General features: G+C 44.3%; 1 protein-coding gene across 1 annotated transcript; it reads left to right on the plus strand.

Moving 5' to 3' along the window:
- Positions 1–4,281: 4,281 nt before the first annotated feature.
- On the plus strand, positions 4,282–20,137 carry STC2 (stanniocalcin 2). The gene is made up of 4 exons (XM_039484368.1): positions 4,282–4,588; positions 7,015–7,157; positions 10,109–10,320; positions 16,558–20,137. Exons 1-4 carry the CDS (start codon positions 4,321–4,323, stop codon positions 16,949–16,951), a joined length of 1,017 nt encoding a protein of 338 aa, XP_039340302.1. The 5' UTR covers positions 4,282–4,320; the 3' UTR covers positions 16,952–20,137.
- The last annotated feature ends 335 nt before the right edge of the window (positions 20,138–20,472 follow it).

Genomic DNA, 20,472 nt, shown 5'->3' on the forward strand with positions numbered 1-20,472 from the left:
CTCCTAGAACAAAGTAAGTTACCAAGCAAAATAAAACAAAACACGCAAGTGTAAGCCTAATACATTAAGAAATTGATTGCAGATAAAATCTCACCCTCAGAGATATCCCAATAAGCTTCTTTCACAGACTAGACTCCTTCCTAGTCTGGGCCCAATTTTGTGGCTTATAGCCTGGGTCCAGCAATCACTCACAGCCTCCGTAGTTACAGACCTTTGTTCCAGTTTCTTTCAGGCATCTCTTTGGGATGGAGAGGCCATCTCTTGAGCCAGCTGAAGACAAAATGGAGAGGCTTTCAGGACCTCTCATATTCACTCTCTTGTGGGCGGAAACCCCCTTGTTCTTCTGTGCAAAATCACAGCAACAAAATGGAGTTTGTAGCCATCTGGGCAAGTCATATGTCCATGAATGATTCAGCTTTTAGCAGGCTGACACCATTGTTTACATGGTAGTTTGAACATTCCAAGGAAATCTCAGATGTGGATTGGCATCTCCCAAAATCCATTGTCAGTTAAGTGTTTCTTGATTGGGCACTTACTCAGAATAGTCCTTTCTCAAGAAGCTGACCAAATGCTTCACTGATGCTAATAGAATTAAACACATTGAGATACAAGTGCATAGCCACTATTCATAACTTCAAATACAAAAATGATACCCCCATACACACAGCATAATCATAACCAGCAAATTACAACCTTTCCATAGACACCTTACTTGACCTTCTTTGTACAAGATTTGGTGCAACTATAGGACCTTGGTTGCAACAATGATCTATATGGTCACAGTTTATGTTAATAACATCACAGTTGGCTTTACAGGGACAGTGATACAAGCCAGGTGAAAGTTTGGGAAAGCACAGTGCAGACAAGCAAGTCACATTACTGTGACTCGTTATTGAAACAGCTTTTCAAAGCCTCGCAGATATGCAGCACCCCTTGCTGTGCTCTTCTTATTGTCCTGGTGTCTGGCTGCTCAGAAATGGCTGCCATGCAATCTGCCTCAACTACCCACCCTGCAGAAAATGTTCCCTCTTTTTTTACAGATATTATGGAGCACACAACAGGCAGCTATAACCATGGGGATGTTCTGTTCACTAAGGTCCAACTTTGTTAGTAAACTTCTCCAGCGCCCTTTTAAATGATCAAAGGCACATTCATCCACCATTCTGCACCATTCCTTACTGCTGTCCAGAGGGCCAGTGTATGTCTTCATGAGCCATGGGAGCAAGGCTGAGTCCCTCAGGATAACTATAGACAGCTCAATGTCATCAGTGTTCATTTTGTCATCTGGAAAGAAAGTCCCGGATTGCAGCTTTTTGAACGGACCCGAGTTCCTAAAGATGTGCACATCATGAACCTTTCCTGACAATCCTACGCTGATGTTGGTGAAACGTCCCTGTGATCCACCAGCACTTGCAATACCGTTGAAAAGTATTCCTTTCGGTTTATGTACTCTTTGGCAAGGTGGTCTGGTGCCAAAATAGGGATATGCATATGTATGCCATCTATCGCCCCACCAGAATTAGGTAACCCCACTGCGGCAAAAACATCCACTATGTCCTGCACATTTCCCAGACTCAGTACCCTTTGTAACAGAAGTCGACTAATAGCCCTGCACACTTGGAGCACAGCAGTTCCCACAGTTGATTTACCTACTCCAAATTGATTCCCCACTGACTGGTAACTGTCTGGCGTTGTAAGCTACTCGCTTCTCCACTGTCAGAGCAGCTCTCATTTTTGTGTTGCTGACCTGCAGGGCAGGGGAAAGCTCTGCACAAAGTTCCTGGAAGGTGGCCTTCCGCATTCAAAAGTTCTGCAGCCACTGCTCATCATCCCATACCTGCAAAACGATGCGGTCCCACCAGTCAGTGCTTGTTTCATGGGACCAGAAACGGTGCTCAACAGAGTGCAGCTACTCTGTGACTGCCAGCAGCCACTGTGTATTGTTTTTTAAAATGGCTTGCAGCAGGGCTGCTTTCAGGACATTGCTATGTTCTGCACGGCGGACCCTACTTCAGCTCTGGAAATACTGCAGAGGAAGGAGCGAGGTGTTTGAGATGCTCACAGCAAGAGTGCACACAAGTGAGCAGGCTTCATGCTTCTGGGGTTATGGCGTATGTGTGGCAGTTTTAAGGCGTAAAAACTATTGCATTGTTTACCATTGATCTGAGGGAGGGCTCACAGTGCATCATGGGATGCCGACGCAATGTTCCCATTCTCCCCTGTGACAATGTTTTGGTCCCATGAGGCATTGCACAAACTTCCCCAAACACAAGGCAGCAAGTTGCATTTTGGGATAGCTACACACGATGCACTACTTTGTGCAACGATGCAGGCACTGCTAGTGAGGACACACTCCATCGAGACAATAAGCATGGTGTGGCCATGCACAATCGACTTAATTCATTCAGCAGCTCAATGTCAACTTAATTTCATAGTGTAGACAAGCTCTGGGTCTTAGCCTTAACCATGGAGCCATAGTTTGGTGTCACGACCTTCCAGGGAGACCCTCACTTTAGGAGGTATGAGTGGATTTCCTCAAGTGCATTTGGACAGCTGTGGGGAAACGGATCATTGCTGCAGCAGCTGGGGAAATTCCTCACTGTGCACCCCCACCGCTCCTTCCTCCCAGCCCAGGGTAGCAGAAGAGGCCAGAGAGCGGTGCCTGCGCCTCCTCCCCTAGCCACATGGCAGCAGCAGGCAGGGGCTCTCCCCAGCAGCTAGAGAGAAGAGCTGCACGTGGCCAGCGCTGTCTGATGAAACATCTGATGTGTATTACCGCAGCTGGGGAGGAAGGGGGTATAGCCCCGCGCCCCCTCTTCCTGGATCACTTGCTGGAGGCTTCCCCCAGCCACCCAGACAAGAAGCAGCCAGGCTGAGAGACTTGTTGCAGCGGCTGCAGTTTGCGCAAAGAGGGACATTTGACAGGCTGCTCCGCTCTCGCACTCCTTGCGCACCCCAGGCTCAGAGGGTGCGCAAAGAGTGCAGGATCGGGCCCTGGTTGAGAGATCAATGCATAAGAAGCCGAGTTCCTGCAGCTCCAATGAGTGTAACCCAGGGCTTAATTTGGCAGAATAAATCTCTGCAAAGATGCAAAATAAAATACCAACGAGGGGGAGCGCCTAAGAAAACGTATTTCACCGCTACTTAGTGCACGATCTGAATGTTTTCAATCAGCTCTCGCAATTGAAGTGTCTATTCAGTCCCGCAGTAAGAAAAGACACTGGAGATCCAAGTGACTTCACGGTGTGAGCGAGAGGGGGTGGGCGGGGGGCGGTGTTCCACCCCATTGCAGACAAGCCATTCAAAGTGATGATTCAAGAAAGCCAGCCAAGAAACCCAAAGTGAGAAAGGCAAAGATATGCGTGGTGGTGGGTAGATTTGGAAAAGTGGCAACGTGTGTTTGAAGTAGATTAAAGTTGCATTCTTGTTCCCAGCCCAGCAGCTGTGCAGGCCGGTGATCAGCTCCTTTCAGTGACTAGAGGATCTCTGGGGCTCCCTTCTCCTTTTTACAAAGCAACACATGGGAAGATTACAAACATCCAGATTTGTTTGCATGCCACCATCCAGCACCCATCCCCGGGCACCACTTGCAGGCTAGGAATCCTCCCGAGCTGTGCTCGCTGCCCGTCTCACCCAGCGAGCAAGCTAAGGTCTGTAGCGCACAGCGATGGGAGCTACACCCATGCAGGGAGTCAAGCTTTAAGGAACAAGCGGGGGAGGGGAGAGTTTTGTCATTTGGCAAAGATGATGTACCCCATTCCAGCCTCTCACGTGGAAACCCCCCTCCCCTCTTCCTGGCTGGCTCCCCCCAACATTCTAATAATGATTACAAAGTGTAAATTCTCCTCCAGATACCTGCTCAAGCAACGTGCTTTAAATGTTCAAAGCCTTTCTGAATACAAAAGGAAAGAATAGATGGAGGGGGTGTACTGGACCCCAGAATCCCCTCTTTTCTCAGTCTCCTGGTGCTGCTTCTGAAGCTGCAATGGCTGAGATCTTCCTTCCGAGACGCAAGATTTTAACTGGGTTGCAGTCTGTTCCTGTGTTTAAATGCTCCTGGTTGCTCATGATCATTATTGTGCAGTTTGCAACCTGCTGATGCAAGTTTCCTCACATTTTGTTCTACGGCGTGTAGTAGTTTAGAACGAGCTCCGCCCACTATGTGTGGTGTCACACGGGGACAGGGCTCCTATTGGTCGGGCTGCTGGACAACACCTGCTCGACTCCTTCATTCAAGTGACACCAGAGCTTCCAGGGATATTTGAGGCACCATCCTTTCCCTTTCTGGCCACTTTGAGCACTTGCACAAGCCCTGATCACATGCTATCCAGCGAGCAGATTACAAGAAGAGCAGTAGCCTCCATTTATACACACTTTGAAAAGAAACAGAGGTGGGAAACCCACCAAGGTCTCCAGTGTGGGGTTGCAACCAGGACCATGTGTGCAGAGCTGTTAAGTAAATTAGTTACCCTGGCGTTGGTATTTGCAAGCTTTGATCCAGTTTTGGGCACAGAAGCCACCAATCCGCCGGAAGGTCCCCAAGAGAGAGCCCCTCAACAAAAAGGGCGGCTGTCTTTGCAAAATACAGGTATGTGATCTAAAAAGGGGGGAATGCTTGAAGAGGCTGGTCTGATTAAACTCAAATGCAAACAAACTGCATGTTAAATATTGGTCAGTAAGGAAGTAGTTATAGTGAAATGGTGTCTTTCTGTTGTATTTACAGAGTATTGGATAACTAGACATGCATAATGACATATTTTTATGTGTGACTGTCAAACATAAATCATGAGGAAATAAGTGTTCACTTATAATTACCTTTAAAGCCCCAGCTAGCCAAGCACGTGCTGTCCTTTGAATCGCAGAGACAAGTAGCTCGCTGCATTTAATCTCTGCTAAACAATGATGAAATCCGTATAGAGATCAATTTAGCAGCAACTGGAAAGTTATTCCACGTGATCATAAATGGTGAAGACGCGATTTTTGTTTAAGATTAGAGTTACTTGTGGCACTGAACCAGAAAAGTGCCATGGCCGTCCTTGCACATTGCAAATCAGTCCACTTCAATCCTTTTAATTTTAAATAATCCAACCAGTCTGGAGGCAAACAAGAAACTCCAGCAGGTCAGACGCAGGCGATTTCTAATCCAGGAGATGCTGTTTGAACAGAGGTTTAGATTTCGTCTGAAAGAGAAGGTTTCTCTATGCTAAATACACAGTTAAAACATCGGGGGAAGGGGGGAAGAACGTAACTGAAAATTACTAGAGCTGCTGCCTGCTTCTCTTGCGCAGAGAACCAAGTAATGATGCAATTGGCCATGGGGTTTCTCTTCTCATCCCTCCTCGTGTATTATCTGCCTAGTAGAAAGAACCGAGGCATGCACATTACTGGATCTTTTCCCAGGCATGGAAAGAGCGCGAGGGAGCTGTACACTTTTCTCTTTCTCTCTTACTTTTTTTTTTTAACTGTCTCAATGCTGCAAGCCTTGTTTAAACACACACACGAGCCGGAATGCACGAATGCCCATTAGGGACTGCCACATGTGAATCACGGCACTGTGCAATTCTCAGCAAACTGGGAGCCAGGACATGTGATCCGAGAACCGTCTGCATCCAAATGCCAACAGAAGCACTACAGCTGGGCTTCCAGACCCAAAAAAACCAAGATGCAGTTATACAACGCTTGACAAAGAGACCCCTTTCCGTTTTGTGTGCCTCTGTATGTGCAGCTTTCCATGTGGGAATAACACAATGCCAGGTCACACTGATTAACTGATTTCCAACTCCCCTGGGTTTTGTAACTGCAAAGCCCCATGTGGCTTTTCCTGCCCTCCCCCATCTTTTCACTCCCCCCTGTGCATCTGATAGTCTTTCTTTTTACCTGAACACAAACTCCTAAGACATTGTCTGTGTCGTTATTACACGATATTTGCACATATTAATTTTCTTGTTGAGATATATTAAGAGACATTCCATTATCTCCTAACTCAGCACATTACATTAACACCTCTTTGCCCTAAGTTAATTAAAATTAAAACGAAAGTTGCTGTAAGGGATTTCAGATGGCAGCATGTCAAGGGGGAAGGCTGCAGATGTTTTAAAAGCAGGCTGCGGTTTAGAGAGGGATTAGGCTAGATCCCAAAAGTGAGCTTTAATTAAAGGTGCCACTAGTAAATGAGTACAACAAATTCTTAGCATCCTCAGTTCTGCTCTAAAAGCTGCCCCTATTTGACTTTATCCTTAAGCTTCTCAGCAACCACTTTCCTTTTGGCAGCATTTTTTTTAAGGAAGGGCAAGGAGCTGCCTTGTTCAGATTTTGATTTGAAGGTGTCTGTCCAATGTTTGAAATAAAACATTATTTGCTTCAATATTGTATAAAAGTTTAAAAGGGAAAAATAACAGATTCAGTGTGAAGATGGCTGAAAGGTCTATTTGACTGTTGCATTCAAATAATCTGAATTTTTGGATAGTAAGGAGGGTGATGGGGAGAGGGCTCATGCAACAAGGGGCTCTGTCCCCCATTGAAAATTAGTGGGAGTTTTGCCATTGACTGCAAAGACAGTAGGATTGGGGCCTCCAATGGTCAGCAAATAGTGGTGTGTTAATCATCAGACACTGGTTCAGAGTACTAGACAAATGTTAGCCTGATCCTGCAGTTCTCACTCAGGCAAAATTTCCATTCAAGTTAATGAGGGACTTTGCAAGAGTAGGAATTGTATATCAGGCCCATCATATGCTCTGAAAGAATGAAACAACATTAGATATTTTCAAGTGACTATGGCTACGATGTAAGTGGAGTGAATTTGGCATTTACTTTTTGGATCTCATATTCATAACAAAATGCATAAAAGTGTTGGCCTAATTTCTGCAAAAAGTGGACATGCGGTGGGTACAGGAACTGTTGTCTCATGTGCTTTTCCTTTTGAACTGATGATCTTAGCAAAATAACTCTTCTCTCTCCTCTCACCCCCATTTATGAATATTTGTACAAATTAACCATAATCAATGGTCATTTTAGCTGAAATCCAGCACTGCCTGGTTAATGCTGGCGATGTGGGATGTGGAGTGTTTGAATGCTTTGAAAACAACTCTTGTGAGATCCGAGGCTTACATGAGATCTGCATGACTTTCCTACACAACGCTGGAAAATTTGATGCCCAGGTAATCAAAAAAAAAAGGGGGGAGGGGGTGAAATGCCCAGAAGTATATGTTTAGAAGATGCTATATTTAATTTAATTATTTTTTGTAAATACATCTTTAAAATAAGGCTTTAATTAAGGACCAAATCTTCTCTTCCACATGCCCAACTCCCATTTCCTTAATTAAGAATTGGATGCATACAACCCCATTGACTTGAATGGTATTGCATCAGGCCCCAAGAACAGAATAACATAAGCATTGTGTTTAAGTTGTCTTATGCAACAGACATTCTGTTTCCTACCGAGCTGTACCCCCACCTAAGAATTTTTTTCTAGTGGACCTGTGATAACAAAAATGGAATGGTGATGATGCCATGAATGGATCCTGCAGTCCTCACTCAGACAAAACTCCTGCTGCATTGATTAAGGACTGTAGGATTGATCCCATTGACACGAATGGGCATTCTGCCAATAGGTTGAAATACTGTAAGTTCTTAGAGGCACAGAGAGTATTGTGTATGTATCATTTTACTACTTAAGTGACATATGTATATATGATGCTGAAAATATCTCTATATCAACTGAAGTATCACACTTTAGCATTCCCTATGCAAATCTGATCAAATTAATTCAAGTGAGTTGATGGATACACTTTTCAAAACCATCTAAGTGACTTAGGAGCCTAAGTCCCATTTTCACAAGTCACTTAGCCATGTTTGAAAATTTTATCCAATGTGAGCTTGTTAAATTATTTTCAAGAACTACACACAACTAGCACAGGCATCTCCAAAAGCTGCTGTATTCAAATAGCCCTTTGGCTCGAACACTGACAATAAAATACATTCTTTAGGCAGTATGCGGTATTAAGTTTGTCTCCTTCATTTTCTCCCCAGACCATTTAGGCATCACTGAAGCATCCTGTTATTATGTCTCGTAAACCTACTCTCCCATTTCAGTGTGGAGAGAAGAGAACATTACGACGGGCCAGCGGCATTTGGCTTGACGCGTGCAGTTTACAGCATAACTTTACTGAAGTCACCCAGCTGTAGCCTAATGGCACTTTATACAGCATAGTAGAAAGCAGAGCTGTCTTGCAGATCCAGCTGTTCTATTTAGTTCGGCCCTGGGACCAGACCTAGCAGAAAAACAAATTCCTCTGTGCTGGAGATTTTAGGCTGAGATTTGCAAAGATACATAAAGGATCTGGATGTCCAGTAAAATTGATGGGAACTGTGTGTCCAGATCCTCTGGGCATCTTTGAAAATCTCAGCCTTAGTTTCCAGGCAGCTGCCAGAGAATGATAATTAGAGATTAATGTATTTTATACATTATATAATATCAACAAGCAAAAAGTTTATAGAAGTAAAGCCATGGGAAAACCAAACACATATGAAATTATTGCATAAAAGCCAGCAAATAATTGCTCCATTGGACATGTTCATATCTTTAAAGAGAACAGGGGCTATATTACATCCAGATTGTTTCTACTGCAATGCAAAGACACGGATCTGTTGGAACAAATTGTCCTCTAAAATATACATGTGTAATTCCTATTTACTTTAATTTCTTCTCTTCAGTTTATTTTACTGGCCTTATCACTACAGTATCTGAGCAAGTTTCAGAATCCTATCTGACATGACTAGTGTTTGTCACATGTGATTCTCTCTTTTCCTTAACCCACGTTTTTCTCCAGTGGCAAAAATGTGAGACTGGGATTTTAAAACATTATTTCTTCTGTGTGTACAGTAGTTAGTTAAAGTCTACTGTGCTATGTGTGTTTGTTACTGAATGCAAGGTCAAAGAAGTGCATCTGGCACTTGGAATGGAAGGTAGTGATGTTTGACACAGTACTTTGATCAGTGGGGAGCATCTGTGTCTCGCTCTCAGATCTGTGTGAATCTGGTGTAACAATTGATCTCAGAGTTACAAGGGTGTAAATCTGGAATCAGTGAGAGCAAAAATCGCCCCATTGATCACCCATCAGCTAGGATAACCTGAGGCTAATAAAAACTGGGGCAACACGGGATCGCTACCACCCAGCTGTCACTCAACAAGGAGACGAAAGCTGAGCATAGTTGCCAAGAGAATTGTGACATACATATATAGTAGGACTAGCTATCATATCTAATGGTGGACAGAGGAAAGGATAGGGATGGGCATGCCTTGAATATTCCTCTGTAAAGCAATATGAGGAGAGCATGGAAGATGGTTCGGACATCACCTAAATAGCCTTTATTGTCTTCAATTTGCTTGTGAAGGCTTCAAATTGAAATGTCTTCCCTCCAGCAGACACAAACATAAAGATGTTATTGTGGGTGGCTTATGAGAGTGGGCTGGTAGCATTGATTTGGAGAGTCTTTTATTGTGAGGATAGGAGAGGGAAACAGGAAACACTGAAGCCAGTGGTTTTCTTAAGGGGACAGGGAGTGCTTCTATAAGAGCTATGTGAACTTTGCAAACTGATAAGGAAAGGCAGTTTTGGTGTGACTGACGGTGAATATCCCCTTTGTGGTCCTGGAGACTCAAAACACATTTGGTCACTCTCATCAGTGATGTAATCCCAATGTAGTCCATGGTGACAGACCAGGAATGAATTTAGTTCATTAAGTGGGGCTCTCTGTTGTTTAGAAATGAAGCCGCTTCTTTCTCTCCTAGACCAGCAAGGACAGGGGCTGTGGTAGAGGCAGGGCACTCAGTGCTGGGAGGAGGTAATGAAAGCATCACATAACCATGGAGAAAACCAGACACAACCAGCCTAGGAACAGCATCCAGCCCTTCTAGAATGGTAGGACAGGACAACCTGACATGGCCTTTAGGAGCAAAGAAATAAAACGGGGGGAGACATTAACAAATAGCCTTAGCAGTCTAATAACCCTTGACTCTGTCATGTGCAGGAGTGGCTAGTTGAGCATAAATCACCCGATGTGCTTAACGGACACAAATACAGAACTACTCTGTTTCTTATCTTCTCAGGGAAAATCCTTCATTAAAGATGCTCTGAAGTGTAAGGCTCACGCCCTGCGACACAAATTCAGCTGCATCAGTCGCAAGTGCCCTGCCATTAAAGACATGGTGTTCCAGTTACAGCGGGAGTGCTACCTGAAACATGACCTCTGCTCTGCCGCCAAGGAGAATGTCCAAGTCATTGTGGATATGATTCACTTCAAAGACCTGCTGCAGCATGAGTAAGTATGAGTGTGCAAGGAGCCTGGTATTGTAGTGAGGGCGAGGGAAGAATTTCACCTAAAAAGACATGTCATCTACTGGGTTGTATAGTCATTCTCCCAGGAGACAGGAAATCCTGAGTTCCATCCCATCTAATTGTGTCCTTGAGCAAGTCACTTAACTATTCTGCCTCAGTTTCCCATCTGTCAAATGGGATAGCTCTTTTCGTAGAGGTGCTGCAAAGACTAGTTGACATTTTACAAAATGGGAGGGGAACAAACGTGTTGAAGTTGGATCAATTTTTTTTTTTAGCTATGACATTTACTATTTGTTTCCAGAGGTACCCACAAGTGTGCCAAGCACTTTCCAAACAAAAAAGAAGGCCCAGTCCCTGCCCCAAAGATCTCGTATTCTAAAAGAGAAAACAAACTGACCGAAGAAAGAGAGAAAACATAAGTGAAGTGGTCAAGATGGTATTTACACTAGGTAATAATAGTTTGATGCCACAGTTCTATTTTGTAAAGAAATAGATTATCCCCAGGTATCTGCAGCTGTTACTGAAATAACAGATGTCATACTCTCCCCTCATCCAAACAACATAATCTTGCATGAAGATTAATTGCAGTCCATTTCTGATTTGCTTTATGAAATTCCCAAGTATTCATATTCCTAAAGCATCTTGTTGTTGCTGTTAGTCACAGAAACTGCCTAGACCAGTGGTCCCCAACCTTTTTGTGGCCAGTAGCACATTCATGTTTTCAGAAGAGTGTGGCGGGCACCAGCAATTTTTCAAGGCTTATTTGTATCTGTACATTAAATAATATGAAAAACATCATCTTTTAATGTTACATAGTATATGAATCGCTAAGATAAAAAGGGTAATTTTACATGTAAAAGGTATTAAATTAAATTATTCGGCAATTACTCTTTCACCTTACCATGTGAATTTGCTCTTTTTCATCTACCTGTAAGAAAAATTAAGGAATTTTTACAAAATAAATATCATAAACAGTTTTCATCTTATTTATTTAAAAAAAGTAAAACATTGTTGAACTGCTGGTCCAAATATATTTATTATTCTTACTTTAACATAGAATGAAGCCCGCAGCCCCGGAGTTCTCTGTCCCCGGCAGGGGCGGAGCCGCGTCTTCTCTCCGGCTTCGAAGCTGGAGAGAAGGGCCCGGCGCCTGCCGGGGTCCGAGAACACTGGCGCCTGCAGCCCCGGAGAAGCCGGAGAGAAGCCGCAGCCCCGTGCCTGCCAGGGACAGAGAAAGCTGGTGCCCGCAACCTGTAGCTCTGGAGTACTCTGTCCCCAGCAGGCGTGGAACCCCAGCTTCTCTCCCCTGCTGGGCACTAGGCGGGTGCACATAAATGCCTCGGCGGGCGCCATGGCACCCACAGGCATCGCGTTGGGGACCACTGGCCTAGACCATCATGAAGAAAAGCCCCATACTCCTATTCTCATCAGCCCCATATGTTTGCCAAGGAAATGTCTAAGGACACAATTGCATACAAAATGGAACATCAGAGTCTAGATTTTCAGTAGTTCCCCTCTTTTGGGAGTACAGTTTACACCTGCAGTGAATGGCCGGTATAAGTCTTATTAATAACACATCTAAACTACCCAAATTGAAGGGACAAATCAGGCACAAACTACTGTGGTTTGTGCCCACCCTTCATTTGCTGGTGCAAAAATGAGAGAATACTTTTCTGCAGGTGGAAATTGCACCCAGAAACAGGGATGCTCAGCCACAGGCTGGCAGAAAAATTATCACTGGACATCTTCATACCATACCCCAATGATTTCTCATTCCCTATTGAATAATCAAACCCTCCAAACCCATAGACAATGACAGATGATAACACCCAGCTGTTCTATAGCACTTTTCATCAGAAGATCCCCAAGTGCTTTACTAAGGAGGTCAGTATCATTATCCCCATTTTACAGGTGGGGAAACTGAGGCACGGAGCAATGAAATGACCAGTTCAACTTTCAAGGTGTTAGTGTTGCATTCTTAGGCACCAAGGCCTTTGAAAATCCCAGCCTAATTCCCTTAGGTTCTGTTAAAATCCCACCCTTAAACTCCAGGTTACGCTTAAGGAGAGTGGAGCGGTGACACAAATTTACTCCATCGTTAATTACAGTTTCACAAAGTGAACAGGGCCCACTGAGAGCAACGTTCCTTCCATGAGCATGGACCTTCCTGAAGCTAGGATCAACAGCATGGCTGGTGTCCTCGCAGTTGTTTTTTGCATTGCCATTTCTGGTCTCTATCCTCGTGGTAGAGGATGAGAGTGTTGTGGAGGCACCAGCATGCCGGGCTTCTTCTGGGACAGTGAGGGCAAGCAGTGCGTCACATTGCACATCATTACCGGCATTTCAGGAGCTGCATTAACAGGCTGTAAATTGGCGGATACTTGTCTACAAGTAAAACTTTTTAGCTCTGTAGATGAAAGATGCAATAAGAACAGAGTGCTTTGCCAAGGTGAGTCCATGTTCACCACTTTACAGAGTGGGTAAGACCAGAATTCTCAAAAGTGGCCTCAGTTTTTGGGTCCCCAACTCGGTACACCTCCTGCCTGGTCAGCTAAGCTCGTTTAGAGCTGTGAGTGCTCAGCGCCTCTGAAAATCAGGCCCTGCCTATCCCAAGTTGGGCTCTCAAAATAGAGGCCCCCCAAATCAGGATAAGTTTTGAGAATTTTGGACTTAGTGACTTGCCCAGAGGCAATCAGCAAGTGGGTGGCAAAGCTGGGAACAAACCCAGGTCTTTTGACTTCGTGTTTTTGCTCAGGTCACTAGGACACAGCTATCCTGTAGGCAGGATAGCAAGTAGGATGAGGAGAGCATGAAGTCGAGGAACGAGGAAGAGGCACTCCTCAGAGCTCTGGCAGACTATAAACACCTGTAAGGGGTACAACTAACAAAGGCTTCTAATTGTACCAGGAAAACCGCACCACCATTTTTCAGGTGATTTTTGTAGAGCCAAAGTCCAATTTTTTTAATGGATGTCAGTAAAATTCTCACTGGCTCATTTGACAGGCATATTAAAGACCGTGTCCTGTTCCTTCACAGTTCCTGTTTCAAATAAAAGACAAAACTTTAGACCAGGAAACATTATTGACGCTCATTCTCACCACCTCCTCCTGTACTATTCCAAAATGAGCAGTCTTTTGTCATATTATTTTTACCATTTTCTCTTCACGTGTAAGCTAAACAGCACCTTGTGGGCCGTAAGGGCACCTCTTGGGGAGCAGGTTGGGGGAATGGAGGTTTGGATCTATTTTTTTATTATAATGGTGAAAATGGTAAGAACAGTTGCACTTCTGGGACCTGTTATGCTCCAAATAACTAAAAAAATCCCAACACCACTACCCCAGTCAAGAATCCAAAGATGGATTCCTTATTCCTTAAACTCCTTCCTTCAAAGAAGTTGCATCCCCAGACATTAGTGATTCCATACAAACTTCAGTTTAACAGAGTAAAATCTTGGTATTTTCATCCACTCTACTATCTTCGTTTGCTCGCTCTCCTTATCCCTCCCTGTCTATTTTGCCTGTTTCAAGAGGATAGCTTCAGGTACAGGGCTCATCCGGCACCCCGCACTATGCACAACTGGTCTCCACCGAAGATGACATCAGCACCACTCTATGTGCCAGATTCAACCCTGGTGTAAATGGGCTGGGCACATCACTGAAATCAATGGAGCTGCCACTGCTTACACTACGGCTGAATTGGGACCCTTGAGAATGCTAAAGTTGCAATTCAGGTGGTTCCTTTGACGAGAGACTTTTAACTGTATCACCCTTCTGGGCTCTCCCAGCCTGTCTGATAAGAGTCTGCTCTATTGGTGATACTGCCTTACCAGACGTGCTCCTGCAAGTGTTCTACTTGCTCTCTCTGACGCTTTGCTAAGTAAGCTGGGCGTCATCCATTCACTGGCCATGTTGTGTCATGTGAATGCAGCACCACAGGATGTGACTCAAATTAAAAATAGTCAGTCAGTAGTTTTCCCAGTTGGCGGATGATTGCCAAGTGTGATCAGTATTCTGCCTGTGCTCTCAGGCCAGCCCAAAGGCGTTGAGTCACTTGCCATAGAGTGGCAATCCTCTTGCCATCTGCCTCAGTTGGGTGGGGGTGAAGATAGTTTCAATCCTCAGTGACCCGTTGGCAAAGAAACAGAACCAAATAAGTCTGGAGAAGACAACTCAATATGGTAACAAACTATGCTTTCAAGGTGGACTTCAAGTCTCCTAGCTACATAGAATTAAATCAGTGGCCTATTGATCCCGCTTCCAGCAGAGGCAGAAACTTGAAGCTTCAGATGAAGGCAAATGAAAGTGATAAAACCCAGTGAAACCCCTAGCCTGTTGCGCAATGCTGTTCACCTGGGTGGGGAAATTTCTCCCTGACCTAGGCAGGTGATCAGTTTATGCCCTGAGGTGTGAGATTTGGTTACTGTTATGTACAATAATATGAGTATCTACTAGTGTTACAATTAAATAGCGTGACTTTGCAAGTCAATTTTCTGTAATTAGCTAGATATTTTAGGAACTCGATGGGCCACATGGGAAGGGAATTGGCTAATTTTAAGGTCCCTTATCTCAGCTGACGACTAAGAGGGAGGTGGGGGGAAGGAGACAGAAGGGTGGCCATGCTGAAACATGCACAGTCACAGAGCATTAGGTCAGTGGCAGATGTGCTGACAGGGCTTTGGAGAAAACACTATTTAGGTGCTCACCACTGTAGTATCTAATGATATTAAAAACATCTCCTTAGCTCAGGGCAAGTTTGCATATTTCCTTTTTACGTGAATGGTGTATCCAGTAGGCTTCACTATTCTTTTTCCTTGTAGGATATTTTCTTGCCACTACCAGTCCTTGAGAGGGTCCAGAGACCTTGCCCCTTCCCTCCCAGAAAACATAAGCAGGGTGATGCTCTGATAAATCGCCACTAGGTCAGTTAGGAGCCGCCCTTTTTCAGCCCCCCGCATCCCAGCTATTCTAGAGAGCCGAAGAGTCTGCTTTCAGTCCCAGCTTTTTCTCTCCTGTGGTCCCAAGGAGTAAAGGCTGAGTCCCATATGGGCTCCCATATGACAGTAATTTGTAGAAGTGAATAAAGTTTGTAGAGGCCACGTGTAGGACTGATTTAATATCTGTTAGAGAAGTATCAGGAAGCAATATCCTACCCTGACAAGGTTTGGATTCATTCGTGTAATAGGTGTTTTCTGGTTCTAACTGCTCTGAAATCACAATTTCACAATTAGCCTAAGGCTATGCCTACACTCCAAATTACTTGGGTATAACTTAGGTTGTGGACAGCGCTATGTTGGTGGGGGAGCTTTTCCCGCCGACGTAGCTACAGCTTCTCCCAGAGGCAGGAGTTATTAAGCCGATGGGAGAGCTCTCTCCTGTCAACATAGAACATCTTCACCAGAAGAGCTACAGCAGTGCAGCTGCATCGGAGCTGCTGTAGTGTAGACACAGCCCGAGTAAATGCAGGACTGGAGGCAGTCCATCTCTGGGGCAGTTGGTGACAGTTCTGCCTCTGCTACGTATATGTTTTTTATTTTCAACTTAAAAATAAATCTTTGTGCTTGTGGCAGCCAAAAGCATCACCCCTCAAATCAATGCAACTCTCCAGCCCATATCAACTCGGGTGCAGGGGGGGACAGGAGGGAGAATGGGCACTGAGTACAAAATTCATCTTGACTCCTCAAATGGGTGAGCTGTTCCCAAGCATGCAAGTGACTGATCAGACACCATATAATCATCCACCTTTTTGTGCTAAAATACATTAGCAGTATTGACTCCACACAAGCAGCAGCCCAGGTCTCCTGATTCCTACCCCCTTGTTCTGTCCACTAGACAATTCAACATTCTGCATCTGTTGCCCATCGTAACCCAACTAGCCATGTCTCTGTAGAAGCCATGCCTAATGCAGCTTCCAGGTGTAGGGGGACGGGACATTATTGTTCACTTGGTGAAGATGCTGCCAAAGGACTCAAGTCGCAGTTGTAGTAACATATAAGATATAAAACGTGGCTGCCAGATGAGGGAACTCCTGTACTGCATTTAAGTCTTCTATAGCATCTGGCCACTAGCTGACAAGTACAGCCAGCCCCAAGCAGATGCTCTGGAGTAAGCAAGAGGAGAATGAGGAACAGTGATCTCATATCCACTTGCTGATGTGTAACCTACTTGCATCTTGCAACACGATTCTCTTTTAACTTCCCTTCTGCTGTTTGATTTACTTCCAGGCCATATGTCGACCTGGTGAACATCCTGCTGACATGCGGGGACGAAGTGAAAAAGGCTATCACCAGAAGCATCCAGACCCAGTGTGAACAGAACTGGGGAAGCCTATGCTCCATCCTGAGCTTCTGCACCTCAGTCGTGCACAGCGACTCCACACTGGGTCCTGAGAGGAAGCCAGGTGAAGCCACCAAAGCCTCTACCAGCCGTGGGGACATACTAGTCCACCCCGAGTCTGACCACAGGGAGAGCTCACGAGCTGCCAAGGGAGAGAGAGGTGGCAGGGCTCACTTGAACACCCACCCCCGGGTTAAAGCTGGAGCTCACAGCCCCAAAGGGGCACACGGGATCATTGAGCGGGCAGAAGAACTGTCCGATTTCTCTGACATCCGAAGGTGAAAGGAGGCACCGACTCAACCCTCCCCCTCCACCAAAACTTCCTCCATTGAGTCCATCTTCTTAGCTATGGACATTCCAAAACCTTTACCATTCAGAGGGGTGATGTCAAGCACAGGGCATTGTGGGATATGTGGACTTCAGTGATAGTGTATAGATTAGTAGAGGGAGAGCAGTGGTTCTGGGTTATTGATTGTCTCCAGAGAATTGGACACTCATATAACCAATGGGTGAGAAAAATTTTACCACCACCCCCGCTTTTAAAAACAACAGAACAAGTGGATATTGTTTTCAATTTGCCTTTCTTTTGGTTGGGGAAAAGGGTGCGGGGAGGGATCAGCCAGCTTTTATTTTGGCCATTCACAGCTCACAGCTCCACTATGCTTAGGGGGCAGTCTCCAAGGGAATTTCTTGGGATTTCAAAGGGAATTCCCTTTCCAAAGGGATCTTCTCTGCCCATGGCTGTGACTGTAAGAGTTCAAAGTGGGCTGCTGTGACACTCTAATGAAATAAATGTCCAGTTTATTGCACGGGGAGATTGATGTTTTGAGCTATGTCATTTTCTCATAAGTCCTGAGCCATTGTTCCTGTCTGGGTGACACTATCCGACTTAAATGCCCCCTTGTATGTATTTTAACCACTGCTTAACTTTACTTTATTTATCCAGTTACTCCAAGATGTCAGTGGCCTAAGTAGCCAGCTTTGTGACCTGCTTAGTATCAGAATGAGCACATTTTCCACAGACCTCCAAAGTCCCCAGGCATGTCCTCTTTCAGAACCTGCGGCTGTGCTCACAGAGGAGCATTTGCTGCAGCAGCCTCCCCACTTGTGAGCAACCCAAAATGTGGGGCTTAGGCACAAACAGTTGATGTGTCCTTAAGCTTTGGGGGCTTAGGGAGTATTGTGGAGGCCTGTTGAAGATCTATTCCTTCTATTGTCTTTGGAAGCAGCATTATGGAGTTTGCAGGGTTGTAGAGACCGAGTGTTCTAAATCTGGCCACAGGCCATGGTTTATCAAAGTGCCAAAAATGACTGTGGGATAGTGAGAGACAGTTAACTTTTTTTTTTTAACTAGCACACTGGATAGTGACCTCCAAACCCTACAGCGTGAGAGTGAAATGCAGAGAGATAAGATGGGTTTGGAGAGCTTAATCTTCTTTAGTTATTTAAAGTTAGGGTGAGATGCTATGGTGCATCCTTTCTTATCCCCATATGCAAATGTGACCCTCAAGTTGTACTGCTGCAACAACCTATCCTAGGATGTTATTCTTAAAACATTGGTTATCGTATCCAAAGGCAGAGAGGGGTGGGAACTTTAGTAACGTCTGTTGGGGAAGGATGAGCTTTCTTGCAAGACAGTATCACACCAAGGGTCTGAGCACTGGCCTTTTGCTTCAGGAGGCCTGGAGTCAAATCACCAGTGGCGGGAAGGCAGTTTGGTACAGACTGAACTAACACAGGGAACTGACCTACATCTTTGTCACTTGGTGGGAGTGGAGGTGATTAGCACCACAAGGGATTTAGCTGTAACTCCCACTGAGTCAAATTCTGCTTCTGGATATGTGTATGTGGCTTCCAGTATCTTCAGTAGGAGATTTGTGCATATATCCCTTAGCAGAATCTTGGGCATTACTCTTAATAGAAGACATGTGGGTAAATCTCCTTCGTTGGGAGGGAGCAAAGAACAACCATTAACCTGAAGAGTTACACTGTTATGCAGCCATCAACCTCTTGATCAAAAAAGATCCCGATCCTACTCCCATTGAAGTCTCTGACAAAACTCTCATCTGACCTCGGGGAATCTAGGATCAGGCTAAGAGCCCTTGAGGGATGGGCAAGTTCCTTCTAGTATATGGACAAGATGACTGATTCAGTCCTGGCAATGGTGGCCCATGGCTCATACACACAGAAGGTGCAACTCAGAGTGACTGTAGTTCCCTAGCTAATGTCAATGCACATACACTGCTTCCAGTGGTGTGCTTTGAAGGATACCCTCCCTGCCCCAGAACAAAGTGTCTTGCTGCTGGTGATGCAATAGGAAAGTCTCTGGTCTCCCTCACTGTGAACTCCTCATGAGCATCCCACTGCCCCATGATGACGCAAAGGCATAGTAAAGAACAAGCTCAAACCAAAAAGAGAACCAAACCATGACAGCAAAAAGGACTTGCTACCAAGTTAATATTCTTGCCTAACTCCATTAAGGTCTCTCTCTCTCTCATTAAAGGTCTGATTCATCTATGAGAACCAAACGTATAGCGATATATATACACTCTTGAATGTCTTAGTCAACATATCACCTCAGCATGCATACAATTTACTTTTATTCATTCATTCTGCATGAGGAAAAGTATATATTCCTCCATCTTGTTAATTCAGTGACAATTTCTTTATTGTTTCAAGGGGGCAGGGGATTTTGTATATGGCATAACATTTTTTTCCTCTGTGTGTGAAGATTTTCTGTGTTCATCTACTGATTCCACATATGCTATTATTGTAAATATTTAACATTTCTATTTATTATAGTGTCTCCATTTAAAAACCAAACACTGCTGGCTATGGTAATTTAAACGTATGTCATGACCTGTGTTGTATATATTCATGCCACTAGTATGTTTTTGTTGTTGTTTAAAGCAACGTAAATGTAATTTTATACAGTTCCATAATGTTATTGACAGCACAAATCATTTATTTATTGTTAAACCTTCTTTCATGTCTAACAAGTAGGGTATGTTTACCTGAGAGTATGTTATCAAGACATCTACATAGCCTTAATTCTTTGTGAAATCAATTTAAAAAAAATCTACTGTCCCCTTAGAGACCCTATGATACGTTGATCAACAATCCTCCCGAACCTGCTGTTTGCGAAGGAGGTTTAACTTCAAAAACAAGGTCTGGATATTTCTCTTAAGCTTTGCATCTGGAAAAAAAAACCACCCATAAGAGAAACTGGGAAAAGTAAAATACTTACTGGAAAATACAGAAATAACCAATCACCCCACAAAAACACTGTCCTGTCTTTAAAAATGAAGTTCTGAAACATAATTAAAAAACTGTCCTTAAATTCCAGTTCTCTGGGAGAAAAACATACTAGTTCTATCTCATATAGAATTTACAGCCAAATAAGCTTGTAAACATTGCATATGGATTTAGGCAAAGCTCTGTATCTTTTCACACTGCTATTATTTTTCCTGAAACACTAATAAATGTTTTGAATAAGTCTTGCTGAGGTTACGACTATTATTTTTTAAGTGTGGTTCTAGCTATGTTGGTAAGAGATAAGAAACCACGTTGAAGCTGGGCTTTTAAACAACATAGATACATTCAATGGGCTAGACCTGAGGTATGCCTGAGCTGCACTTGGCTTACCTGAGAAAGGAAGAGGGCAGTGATTTCCTGCTAGTCCTTTCCCCCAATCCTGAGGGCTAATTTGACCCTGGAACAAGTTAGAACAGCCTCAGGGATGTTCTAGTTTGCACCAGCTGGAAGGGTGCCCTAGGGCCATTTGCTATAACCACCTCCCTCCT

This window comes from Mauremys reevesii, linkage group 8, assembly GCF_016161935.1.
Source record: "Mauremys reevesii isolate NIE-2019 linkage group 8, ASM1616193v1, whole genome shotgun sequence".
NCBI classification, from domain to species: domain Eukaryota; kingdom Metazoa; phylum Chordata; order Testudines; family Geoemydidae; genus Mauremys; species Mauremys reevesii.

What these genes read in the sequence shown, in the direction of transcription:
- STC2 (XM_039484368.1), top strand. Translation starts at nt 4,321, where the DNA reads ATGCTATCCAGCGAGCAGATTACAAGAAGAGCAGTAGCCTCCATTTAT. An exon ending in CTGGAAAATTTGATGCCCAG is followed by an intron (nt 7,158 to 10,108) that starts GTAATCAAAAAA and finishes TTATCTTCTCAG; the next exon opens with GGAAAATCCTTCATTAAAGA. An exon ending in AAAGACCTGCTGCAGCATGA is followed by an intron (nt 10,321 to 16,557) that starts GTAAGTATGAGT and finishes ATTTACTTCCAG; the next exon opens with GCCATATGTCGACCTGGTGA.